At 40.2% G+C, this 13,723-nt stretch overlaps 1 protein-coding gene across 2 annotated transcripts in view; it reads left to right on the plus strand.

The window, feature by feature from the left end:
- Positions 1–13,723, plus strand: part of CNTN5 (contactin 5) — a 1,236,361-nt gene that overhangs the window by 911,765 nt on the left and 310,873 nt on the right. For both annotated transcript variants that reach the window (XM_058289033.2, XM_058289032.1), the window contains exon 9: positions 9,811–9,913. In XM_058289033.2, coding sequence (XP_058145016.1) covers positions 9,811–9,913 — 103 coding nt within the window. The remainder of the gene's footprint in view (positions 1–9,810; positions 9,914–13,723) is intronic.

Genomic DNA, 13,723 nt, shown 5'->3' on the forward strand with positions numbered 1-13,723 from the left:
GCTCATTTTGTCATAGTGTATTATATCATTGGGTGGAGACCCATACAATGAGTGTGATGGTGTACCCACATCCTGGGGAGGCCTGATGTTCCCAAATAGAGGGAATTGTGTCTATCAAGAGAATCAGCAGCTCCCAATTAGTTAGGGCAGTCTAGTATGTCAAGCCCTCAGCATTGTTGCACTATCTGTAAATCTTGTCCCTCAAGTAGTGAAGATTGATTGTCACTGTGGGCCCTGAGGGGAGGAGGAGAGAGGTATAGAATAGATGGAAGCAGGGCAACTGGGGGGGCAATGAAAGTGCTCCACTAGATCATGCAATGATGGTTATAGGATATGTTAACTTACACCAAAAGTGTATAAAAGTCTAAGCTAAAATGTAAACCATAATGTAAAACATAAGGATGATAAAAATTTAGAAATTTGTACAGTCTAAAATATAAACCATAATGTAAACCAAAATGGAACCATGTTTGATAGCTATGTTTCAACATCTGTACATCAGCTGCAGCAAATATAGCATGAACATGTAAAAAGATCATTGCTGGAGAAAAGGGAAAAGGCTTTGATGTTGGATATATGGGAGTCCCCTATATTGTATATGTGAATTACTGTGATCTGAAACTTTATTGAAGACAAAATTTAAAAACTAGAGAAAAAAAAGATATTGACACTGAGGAAGAAATTAAAGAAAGTGCCTTGCCACTGTACATACAGGGCAACACCTATTATGGTGATGAAAGGCAAAATGTTTGAAACAAAGCTTTATAATATTTTTCATTTTATTAATACACCAATTTATTTTTACTTTATTTAGTATTTCTAAATTATTATGTATTCTATTTCTGAAATTTAAACCCATCAGTATATTTCAATTTCCTATTAATCAAATTTGGCAATACATTAGGCTTCATTGTTGAAGAAGCTTTGGACCACAGAGAGGTACAACTATAACAGGGGAGGAACACTGGTGTGGGGTGTTATTGACAGGGAGCTCACAAGTTGGGGGGAGTTCTCCAGGGCATGTATATAGGGGACATAAAAGTGTTCTGATATGTGTTGGGTATTTTTGTACTAGTTACAGATACAAATGTCAGCTGAGGGAGTGCTGAGATCCTACCCAGTGGACCTCTGTCACATTCCCCAATGGAATAACAATAATTCCCCAAGTGCAATGGCAAAGACCAACAAGGAAGGATGGTCCAATAATGAGCCCTTGATACTGATGACTGTGCTTATGAGCCTATGTGCCTGAAATATAAACTAGGCCTAGACCTACAGGGTACCTGAGAGTTACCTCCTGAGAGCCTCCATGTTGCTCACATGTGGCCACTCTCTAAGCCAAACTCAGCATGTAAATGTATTACCTTCCTCCCAGCATGGGACATGACTCCTGAGGATGAGCCTCCCTGGCACCAAGGGATACTACCAATCATTAACTGGTGATGCAACTAGAAAGACACCTTGAATAAAAGGGTCAACTCAGACCAGCAGAATATCTCAGCCGACATGTTGGATCAAGTGTTAAAACTGCTTTTTGACCTTGAATAAAAGGGGAAAATGACAAAGATGAATAAATTTATATGGCTAAGAGTCTTCCAAAAAGAGTCGGGAGGTTATCAGAGGGGTCACACTTATGCACACTTCAGCAGGACCCCAGAGAGAGACAAAGTAGATACAACCCTAGGTGCTGGTTCTCCTGAAGGCTACAGAGATCCACAGGGTATATGGTCATGGCAGATGGATTTGGAGTTCTGTGCCATGTCAGAGGGCCCTACTATGGAATTTGTGCTCCTGAGTGTGATGGAGCTGGACTCAGATGTGACCTTCCTCCACATGCCTCTTTTGTCACTTTTACTGAACCTGTGGTTGGCGCTAGGCATGATGCATACTCAGGGGACTTGAATCTTTGGACTGCCCATGTGCCAGCTGGGCTCTGACCCTCAGCAGAGTTGCAACTCCTACTCTCTGGTTCATTGGACTTACCCAGGTCAGCTAACAGGGAGGTGAAGATAGTCAACCACCACACCAGGGAATCAAGAGTGCCAACAACTGCAAGCAGAGGAATTGCATCCATCATCCATGTGGAATCTAAGCCCCCTCTTTTTTTTTCTAAAGATTTATTTATTTCTCTCCCCTTCCACCCCAACCCCCCATTGTCTGTTCTCTGTGTCCATTCACTGTGTGTTCTTTTGGAATCTGTGTTTCTTTTTGTTGTGTCATCTTGTTGTGTTAGCTCTCCATGTGTGCGGCAACATTCTTGGGTAGGCTGCGCTTTCTTTTGCACTGGGCAGCTTTCCTTACAGGGTGCACTCCTTGCGCGTGGGGCTCCCCTATGCGGGGGACACCCCTGCATGGCACAGCACTCCTTGCAAGCATCAGCACTGCACAGGGGCCAGCTCCATGTTAGTCAAGGAGGCCCAGGGTTTGAACTGTGGACCTCCCATATTGTAGGTGGACACCCTATCCATTGGGCCAGGTCCACTTCCCTCTAAGCCCCCTCTTGATCCAGAGGTGAAGTGGACATCACCATCCCAGGGTCCACAGAATGGAGGAATAAAATATCAATTAGAGTGGACTTACTGATATTCTACTATAAAACTATTGTGACTAGTAATAGAAGAAATTGTAGCATTGAGGTGGAGAAAGTGGCCACAGTAGTTGCTGAGAGCTGGAAGAGGGAAGAAGAGATGTCATGTGGGGCATTCTGGGACTTTGAGTTGTTCTAAATGATATTGCAGGGTCAGATGCTGGACTTTATATATTTTGCCATAACCCACTAAATGTACTGGAGGAGAGTGTGTACTACAGGGTAAACTATCATCTATATGGTGTAGCAGTGCCCCAAAATGTGTTCACCGAGTGCAATGAGTGTGCCACAATGATGGGGGAGGTTGTTGGTGTGGGAGGAGTGGGGTGGCGGGGTGGGGGGGTATACAGGAACCTCTTATATTTTTTATCGTAACATTTTTAACATTTTTTTTTGATGTATATATCTTCCAAAAAATACAATTTTCAGAAATGATGGGGTGGGGGGTGGAGAATGGGTTATATGGGAATCGCTTATGTTTTTTATGTTTTTTAATGTAACGTTCCTTGTCATCTATTAACTTTAATTTAAAAAGTGTAAAAAAATAAAAAATAATTTAAAAGGAAATATTTATTGAAACTTAAGTCTATAGAATAAAAGTAATATAGGGAATTCCAATATCACATATTTTTCTTGAAAAATAAAAGAAATTCCCAAGATATTTCACTAAGTGATTTCAATGTATTTAAATGTACAAAGAACATAATGTGAAAACCATGCTCAAAGGCTCTTTACTTTTAGCCATATCCTGAATACACACCTTCATTACATTTCTTATATGTACAACTTACCAACATTTTAATCACTGATAAAAATGAGTCTATATAATGGTATCACCAGGTGCTAGCTCTAAAAAAAATTTCGATACCTATTGAGTACTGGAACTATTTTTCTAAATGAACACTCATACCAATGTATCAAGCCATTGCTGAAGTACATTAGAAGCAGAGCAATAAAATATTAACATCAATAGATATTATTTATCATCTGGCCCCAACCTCCTTTGAAATTTCTCTCACTTCTCTTTTCATATTCACTGCAATGAAATAAATTCTGATAAAATTCCCAGATACAGTCTCTCTTCCATCACTTTACTAACACTGTTCCTTCCACTTGAGAATCACAGTATCACCACCACATCTTCAACTTCAATCCTGGTGTCATAATCCAATTAAAGCACTTTCCTGGTTTTGGTCAATTTTCCAAGTTGCCAGTCATCTCACTGGTCTCTTACTTCCCATAGTATTTTATCTGTTCCTTTTTAATTTCATTTATCCTCTTTCATTTGTATACATAGATATAGATATATAGATTTACAATTAGATAGATGATAGATAGATGATAGAAGATAGATATATAGTTAGATGATAGATAGATAGATAGATAGACAGACAGACAGACAGACAGAGATATATCCAAAGAGAGAAAGACTTGTGGCTTCTAAATTCAATTAGAATTTTAGAATTTGCATTCTCCACTAAAATGTACGCTACTTAAAATGAGGGCAGTTCTTCTCTATAAATGTGTCTTGACTCCTATCCCACCACCACTCCATCTTGTTGTTTGGCCTAGGCCAGTGTTTTGAATGTGATAAACTCAGAATCTAGATGGATTATAAGATAGAATCGGACATTGGGTAACCACTGGTTATACTGGGCCAGTGGGGTATCAGTCAGAACTCTTTTGGTTGCAAATAATGGGAACTTGTGTGAAACAAAATAGGGAATTCATTTTGGTTAACTGGAGAGAAGGATGAGAAGCCAAATTCCAAGTAGAAATGATGAGCTCCAGTAGTCTGTCTTCCCATCTCTCCTCTATATCTGTGCTGGCATAATTCTATCTAAATCAGTTTAATTCTCTTCAATGGCAGATTACCTCTTCCACATACTGTAAGCCACAGCCACAGCAGCTCTCAGACACTCAGGTTTATCTTTGCCAACAAGGAGAAGCTGATACTTGTACTTCCTGGTCCTTACTTTAAAAATCCACATCTTTGGGAAGCGGGCTTGGCCCAGTGGTTAGGGCATCTGTCTACCACATGGGAGGTCCATGGTTCAAACCCTGGGCCTCCTTGACCCATGTGGAGCTGGCCCATGCGCAGTGCTGATGTGCGCAAGGAGTGCCGTGCCACTCAGGGCTGTCCCCTGCATAGGGGAGCCCCACGCACAAGGAGTGCACCCGTAAGGAGAGCCGCCCAGCGCGAAAAAAATGCAGCCTGCCCAGGAATGGTGCCACACACATGGAGAGCTGACATGGCAAGATGATGCACTAAAAAGAAACACAGATTCCCATGCCTCTGACAACAACGGAAGTGGACAACAACAGAAGACGCAGCAAATAGACACAGAGAACAGACAGCCAGGGCAGGGGGGGAAGGGGAGAGAAATAAATAAAATAAATAAATCTGTTAAAAAAAATCTGCATCTTTGACTGGCAACCCCTGGGTCAGCTGCTGATTCATAATTCAATCATTGTGACTAGAACAATAAGATAATATGACTGGCCAAATGTGGGTCAGATGCCAACAATGTGTTAATAAGTATGGCCAGGAAGGCAAAACCCGTAGGGAGATGGCAGCTTCCATTCAACTCTTAGGATCAAAGAAGATGGAAGAGCATTTCCCAAAAAACATGGGGGGTGGGGGTGGGGGGTGGGGGTGAGGTGTGCTTAAAAATGCTGGCTATTCTAAGAGGAATAGAAATAGATGTTAAAGACAAAAGTGAAAATACTTATTCTGCCATAAGAAAAAGAGCAACCAAATCTTTTTTATTCATTAGGGAATCCATATACTTAAGCTTAACTGGATATGAGTTCTTGACCTTTGAAATGAGCACTACAATACATGTTAGACATAAGTGTCATTTGAAGTACTCAACAATCCTATGTCATGGACCAGTCAGAACTGATCTCCCGTCAATCAGAAAAATAAATAGCTCTGGTGGGATTACCAATACAAATAATTTGAATATTATTTGCCCTACTATTAGGGCAAGTAACTGAAGATTACTGTATGCTTTTAGACCCTGTATATATCATTTTTTCAGGCTGTGCTCTATCCTAACAATGGCAATTAACATAAAAATCACAATCAAGACAGTTCCAAATTTATATTTCTTTAATGGACATACAATCACCCAAAGAAACTATTAAAATGTAGAATTTATGGTCCCACCTTCAAAGACTCTGTATCACAAGGTTTGGAATTAGAGCCCATAACTTGAAATATTGATAAATTCTCTAGATTTTCTGATGTCACTGGCTCTCTGTTCTACAACGTATTAGTAGAAACACTACTCTAAATTGCACTCCACTTTTGTAAGAAAATCAACAACCATGAAACCTCCTTTGAGAGGTTTTCTGTTTATTAGGAATTAGTGTAATTTGATCATCTTCTATTGGCATGTCATCCCAAAGTAGGACAGCCAAATAAACCAAGAGAGGCAGGTGTGGGGAAAGAAATGAACACATAGAGCAGTGTCCTTTGAGCAATATTCTGCTCAATATCAGAGGCAATCAAAACATCCAAGAGCTCCCTTGACTAAGGGGAAGAGCCAATATTTTGATCCTCAACTATGTGTCTTGTAGGACTATTTCCCTTTCCTCTCAGCATCAAATCCTGTCCAGCAAAAGCTATTATAAGCCAAGCTGCATATGACTTGAGCTATTAAAAATTGCAGTGGAAACAAGCCAAGTAGCCATAGTAGGCAGTCAGTGATTTATGTAATACCTGTGACATGCCTGGACTATTAAAGTCTGTGATTGAAATTTCTCAACAAACTAATGTCAAAAATAGCTCTGGATTTAAGGGAAAAACAGACAAAAACTACTTGCCTCAGATCCCCCAAGAGGTTTCAGTCAAACCATGGTCAAGTTACTTGACCAATTTAACTCTCTGCTCCCTCATCTTTAAAATAGGAAGAATGAAGAATATAAGCTAAAGTCGTCATAGCCCTAACATAATGGTCCCAAAAATGTAAAGCAAAGCTAAATCCTGAACGTGACCAGGAGAGCTTTCTCACGTGTCCTTCCATCATCACAGGTAGCTTAAAGTAGACAAAATAATTTGAAGCCTCTTATTCAAAACTTGTATTTTTAACACCTCGTTCATGTGTTAGCAACCTCCTGGGCCCTGTCGTTGGCCGTAGTATTATTTCAAGGGCACCAGAGGCCCCTGCCTGGGCAAAATTACTCCCCACATAGTGCTGGAAGTGCCAGCCATTAAGGGGCTCTTAGGGATAAAAGCTGTGCAGGCCACAAACCTTACCTGGAATTGAAGAGAGACAGTGCGTGGAATAGTACCCGTGATACTTTGATATTTAGAGGAGATTCAGGTTTTGAGGGACCTAAAATAATGTACAACTAGGGGATTCTCTTTAATAAAAATAATAAAAAATTATTCATATGAAAGTCAAAAAGGACTATTATTTTAGAATGGAAAAAGGAATCATAACAAAATACTGAAGCCTTAGGGACTCTGGTCCCTTTCTTCTGCGATCTCTTTAGGCAATTGACTAGAAACGCATATGTAGACATACTTACCAACTGCGGCCAGGCTCCTGCCACGTACAGCACCCTCCAGCAGTCACCAGGAGCCAGGCGAGGAGAAAGTCTAAATTTAATAAACATCACGACAAATCAGGCATCCTTAAACCATCAGATGAATAAGCGTACAAGGAAAAGAACACTAAAGAAACAGTTTTAAGAGTAGACGGGGAGAAGCTGACTTTGTAGCCACGGAAGAGGATGCCTGGGAGTCCTCATATGGGGACATCCCAGGAAGGGAACAGTAAAGATAAACTTTTCATCAATGGATACGCTCAACTGAATCTGTAACTAGAACTAGCAGGCCAACTCCTGCTCTTTGGGTAGATTGGAGAGATTCAGGAGAAGAGGAAGACAGGAGGGGGAAATTTTTTCAAAAGGAATTTGGGAAGGACGGCAGGGAGAGCTGGAGAAGGATATAAAATAGAAGACAGAAACATTAGAGAGAGAAGAAATGGTTAAACATCTGCTTTGAGGATACAGTGATACCACTTGCTGTTTGTCATCAGGCTCTTGATGTGCAGCAAACGTTAGACTAGGAAGCACATGTTAGCCTGCTAAAGCAGGGCATTACAGCGTCCATTAACGGTAAGTCCTTTTTATCCCCTCAGCTACAGATTTAGAAAATGAGTCACAGAGGTCGCTGACCTGTCAAAAATGGTAGAGCGCTGTCACTAGCAGACCCCTTCGTAAACATGTTTTACGAAAGCATCAGGGATATCTTCTCTACTATGATTGCTCACCAAAAAATTAGCACAAAAAAGAAAGAGAACTGCCGTGCCCCTCTGCACACTTAAACACTTTCCACCCAACGTTGCCCTGTTCTTCCTCCAAGGCCATCTCAGGTGCTACATTTTTCATAAAGGTTTTCTGCCCACAAGAACTTTCTCTCTCAGCATCTCCAGTGCATCTTTTTTTCATAAAAAAAGATTTTTATGAAATCTTATTTACTCTATTCTGTGTGTCTTCCTTACCCCCGGCATGTCTCGCACATATGCCCAAAGGAACTACCCCCAGGGCTGTTGAGTCACCCAAACCCATATGTACATATTTGCCCACACACAGACACCCCCAAACACGCGAGCTCCTCAGGGAAGCAGCCGTGACTAAATCAGAGCTGTTTCCTCTGTGGTGTTTTCCATGAAGGGGGCTCCTAAAAATCATCTGTTGTAAGAAAATTAGCTCCAGTGCTGCCTGATGGGACTAGAAGCAGAGTCTGCCCGCCCTCAGCAGGTGCACTGTCTTTCCTGGGTAAGGGGATTGTCCAACTCTTGGGGCTTCCACTGTCACTTCCGTTAATGACGCTAAGTGTGTATCATCTGTCCACAGTTCATGCCTACTTTCTTTCCTCATTTGCATTACCAGGTTAGACACTTTCTCCTGAATATCTTTATTTCAAACTCAGTACTCCTCAAATGAAAGTCATCAGCTTTCCTGCTAAATTGTGTTCTTTTTTTTTTCTTTTACTAACATCACCCCATCCCCTAGGCTGAAAATCTTAGCATCATTATTGACACTGATGAACGCTTACCCAAGGGTGAGCCAAGGTGATCAATTTTATCCTTGCTTGTCTTTTCCCTCCTGGTGCCTTTCTCTTCTTATATTGTCATATTTCAAGTTCAGGTTTTTATTACTTCTATCTAGGACTATTTAAATTAGCTCCTAACTGATTTACCTGTCCCTATTCTAATTCCAGGATAGACATATCAGCATTATGTCAAACCTTATTCAAAACCCCAGTGGCTCCAAATTACTTACAGATTAAAATCTAAATGTCTTACCTGAGTAATAAAGACTCTCTTCTTTGGCTTTTATCTGTATTTCCAAATTTGTCTAGTGTCATTGTTCCTTACATACCAACAAACCAGCAAAACTGGCATTTCTATTTCTGGTGATTTCCTCATGTTTTTGTCCTTGTTTCTACAGATCTGTTTGTTTTTTCTCCTTTCTTTTCCCCATTTATCCAAAATCTTAATTATTCATATTATCACAAAGCAGTCTCTCCTCCATGAAACCTTTCCTGATTTCTGGAAGGGATTGTTTTTTCCCCTCAAATGCATGTACTTTCTCTTTTCATGCTACCCATGGCTTCCTAGCCTTTACTATGGTTATTTCGATATATAGCTCTCTTCCCGGACTTCATTTTATGCTGTTTCTCTCTTTCCGAGTATATTTATTGGGTGTTTGAAAACACAGACTAGCTGGTTTGTCTTTAGAACCTCCAAACTGCCTAGCACAACACATGAGTATTATTGATATTCAAAAAATACATGTTCATTTAATAAATTGATATTCATTCATTAATTTGGCAGTGATTAAGAAAGTCATGATATCCTTTCTTATTAAAAATTATCAGCAATTATTTATTATAGGAAATGTCCATAGTTAATTATTTCTTTTGGAGAATAATCAGTAAGTGAGCTACCAGTTTTAACACTTTCAATAATTATAACTTTAAATGGTTTTGAACTTACAAACAATCCAACCCTCAGGCAAAAACTAGAATTTCATCATAATAATTGTTCCTACGTGTACTTCTTATTTCAAGGTATCAGAAAATTTAGCAGTCATCAAGCAGACAATAGCAACTAAACCACACTGATTTTCAATGTAACCTCTCCGGAATTGGAAAGAAACTGTGACATTCATTTTATGTTTAAAGACTATTCTTTATTTCCCAGGTGTGATGGGAGAATATGAGCCGAAAATTGAGGTCCATTTTCCTTTCACGGTTACAGCTGCTAAGGGAACAACGGTTAAGATGGAGTGCTTTGCACTTGGCAAGTAAGTACATATTCTTCCATTATTAGACACAATTGTTTATTAAAATGTGATGGCTAATTTTTAGATCACTTATTTTGCTAGATTTCATTTTCCCAGAAGCTCCTTGGTGGCTATTCATTTTTAAAAAGAAGGGCAAATGGAATTGATGAAGTAACCAATTATAATTCTCTTCCTAGTGGCTTCTATGGAAAATAATGTATATAATTTTGCTATCTTACCAGAAACTTGAATAAATGAAGGAAGAGCTTTACGTATCTCATGTCCACATGTCTTAAAATTTCAGCCTCATCTCTAAAGCTATGCAGTAAATGTAAAGAAGATAAAAGAACAAGGTACTCTCTGCTCCTCATGGATAGGATATAGATTCTGATAAGATATAATAAGGCAGTAATATAACAGTCATAAAAATAACAGGTCACTTCAGTCTCCTGAAATAATGATGAACTGATAGCACCAGCTGCCAATATGTACATCACTTAAGCATTCCCCAAATCAGAAAGATGTTTTCTGTCACACCCTAATAACTTCATGATTCTATTTCTGAGGGTTTAAATCCGACGACATGTAGTCACTTGTCAAATGACAATTACAATGTGGATCTAAGGAGTATGGGATGGTGAGGTTTTGATTACATTTGATTGGGGTATTATGATTTATTGTGAACAATCTTGCTGGGTTTTTCTTCTTTTTTTCTTTTGGGATGATATGGCCTCAGGGTCCTTTCTAGACTCTATAATTATAATTTGCATAAATGCATCTCTGTCTGAGTTACTAATCATTTTACTTCATTTTCAGTGAGATAACTCCCACAACATAACTATAAAGTGCTTGAGATAAATGCGCTACGCAAATGTGCTTTTTAAAGTAGGTTTAGCCTATGGGTGAGGAAAATGTTGGTAAATATGAAAAATTCAGCAGGCAAGTGGAGGCCTCAGGCGTGAACCTGGTAAGCACCGAATTTTATAATTTCAGTCCTGATCAGAGAAATGTCTGCGCAGTTCCGCTCAGATCTAAGCAGCAGCAGCAGCATCGTAAACTAAAATCAAAATAAATTGATGCGTGGTTCCTCTTTTATGCAAACGATGCTCATCAGTAGAAATATATTGCAAGAACTTAAAATACCTCTAGGAGATATTTGAGCAGATATCTAGGAAAGACCTTAAAAAACAAAGATAATGTTAAATACTTAAGATTAAATAAAATTCTTCTATTTCACTATGTGTCTAGATTGTAGTGTCATATTTGAAAACATCCCAAGTAAAAAGCTCAATTCCAACAAGTGCAAAAATACTGTATTTTGACTTGATCCCAACGATTTTATGTATATCCTGCAGCTAAGTAATTCTTAAATGCCAGAATTTGTACTAAAGCCATCAGCAAAGGGAGGTCATATTTTAAGATGTTTTAGTGAGCTAGATTTATACAGAAAAATAATAATAATATGGGCTATTTCCCCAGGCAGGGTTATTGAATCAGTTAGTTGTGTTTGCTTTTAGAAGCCTTGAAATATACTTAGGAAATTAATCCTTAAAGTCCCTTATATTCTAGGTAGATTCCAACAGTCAGATCGTTTACATTGTTTTAGTAATACTTCCCTTTTCTTCAACTTCTCCACTCCTTCTTTGTCCCCCAATACCCCCTCCCTCCAAAAATAAAATAAAATTAAGGATGGGTAAGGAAGACACATAACTTTACTTAATCCAGACCATTCTCTGTTGCTCATTTGCTGTCCTTTCTGTGAAATGTCACAAGTATGAAGAAAATGTGTCATGAAGAAACTTGCGTCTCCTTTAATACTGCCCCTGCTAACCTGGCTAAAGTAAACAAAATCAAAGAAGTAACATCTTCTCTACATTCATCACTTTACAGGGATTAGCATGCAGATTAGAGCACCCTTGCTCCCAGGCAGGAGCACAGTGATTTCCAATCAATGCCCTGTCATCTGCTTTGTTCTTACAGTTCACCCAAGCTGCTCCCCACTTTAACAACGTGGTGCTCTGGTGGGCCTTTGTCTTTTCAGAAAACTTTTAATATCTTGTGCTGGATATCGGTCAGGACCTTGTCACCCAGGCTGATTCTTCCATGATGGATTTAGTTTGTGAGGCTACTCAAAGCAGATACCATAAAATGAGTTTGCTTTGAGCATTGGGAATTTAGTAGCTTACAGTTCGAGGCCGTGAGAATGTATAAATCAAGCCATCCTCAAGACAATGCTTTCCTCCTGAAGACTGGCTGCCAACTATCCCGGGCTCCTCTGCCACCTGGCTAGGCACATGGCGGCCATCTGCTGGGCTCTCCCTTCTCTGCCAGGTTTTGTGGCTTCAGCTTCCTGCTTTGGTTGCTTTCTTTCTTTCTCTGTATTCATCCCATTTACAAAGGCCTCCAGTAAGAGGCTTAAGACCCGCCGTGGGCCTTGCCTTAACTGAAGTAAGTAATCCATTCCTGCACCCACAGGAATGGATTAGCTTTAAGAAAAGGATATATTTTCTGGAGTACATACAGTTCCAAATACCGCTTTGCTCATTTTGTCTTCATAGAGTATTATAACTAATCTATCTCGGAGTATCAAAACTAAATTTTTGGCATGGAATCATGTCAAGCTCTTTTCCATCTCATGACCTTTGTGCTTGCTATTTCCTCTTTCTAGAATACCCTTCTATCATTATTGCCTCTCTCTTACCCTCAGGCCTCAACTTAAATATCACATCCCTAAAAAAGCCATCTGTGACCACCTCATCTAACTCACACCCATTTTCTCTATCTAACCACCTGTATTTTTTCCTCATAACTTTTACACATTTTAAAATTATATATATATATATATTTGTCTACTTATAAAAAGTAAAAAGAAAAACTGTATCAGTCAGGACACCAGTTGGAAACAGGATCTGACTCGGATGGTTCAAGAGTTTAGTGAAGGCACGACTTGCAGCATTGTGAGCAGGGCTAAGAAGGTCAAGAATGCAGTAAGCCAGCACCCACGCGGTGAGCCAGCGCCCACGCGGTGAGCCAGCGCCCACGCAGTGAGCCGAGCACCCACGCGGTGAGCCAGCACCCACGCGGTGAGCCAGCGCCCACGCGGTGAGCCGAGCACCCACGCGGTGAGCCAGCGCCCACACAGGTGAGTCACGCAGCAAGACGATGATGCAACAAAAGAGAGACGAAGGGGAGAGTCAAGGTGAAGCACAGCAGAGACCAGGAACTGAGGTGGCAGAATTGACGGGGAACATCTGTCCATGTCAGAGGTCCCCAGGATTGAATCCTGGTGTATCTAGAGGCTGTCCTGCAAGCACAGGGGACGCAGTCCCTAGATGCAAAGCAGAGTAGAGAGTTCAGGGAGAAAGGAGGGTGTCAGGCAAGAGAGGCTAACAGAATAGCGAGCACAGTCCCCATCATTAGACCTGAAGCCCCACGAGGGCAGGAATCTTGACTGCATTTCTCTCCTGTTCATTCCTAGTGCTAAACACAGTGCTGAGCACAAAGGCAGCACTAAGGAAAGACCTGTTGAATGAATGAATGCACTCAAATACTGTGTCTACTTAATCTAAGCAGCTCTATTAACAGGTAATAAGTTATAACTTCTTTAATCACAAAACTTCTTGACTACCTCCTGCCATACTCAGCCACTGACACCCACTCCACATTCTTCTCTCCGGCCTTCTCATTTTCTCCTATTTAAGTCCAAATTCAAACTTATTCTTTTGTCCCCATCTCTTCCTGAGTATTCTTGCCTCACTCCTTCAAGTATCTCTTTCTCCTAGACTTACGGTCTTTCCTTCTTTCATTTTATCCTTAAAACTTATTTTCACT

The sequence above is a fragment of the Dasypus novemcinctus genome, chromosome 27, assembly GCF_030445035.2.
Source record: "Dasypus novemcinctus isolate mDasNov1 chromosome 27, mDasNov1.1.hap2, whole genome shotgun sequence".
NCBI classification, from domain to species: Eukaryota; Metazoa; Chordata; class Mammalia; order Cingulata; family Dasypodidae; genus Dasypus; species Dasypus novemcinctus.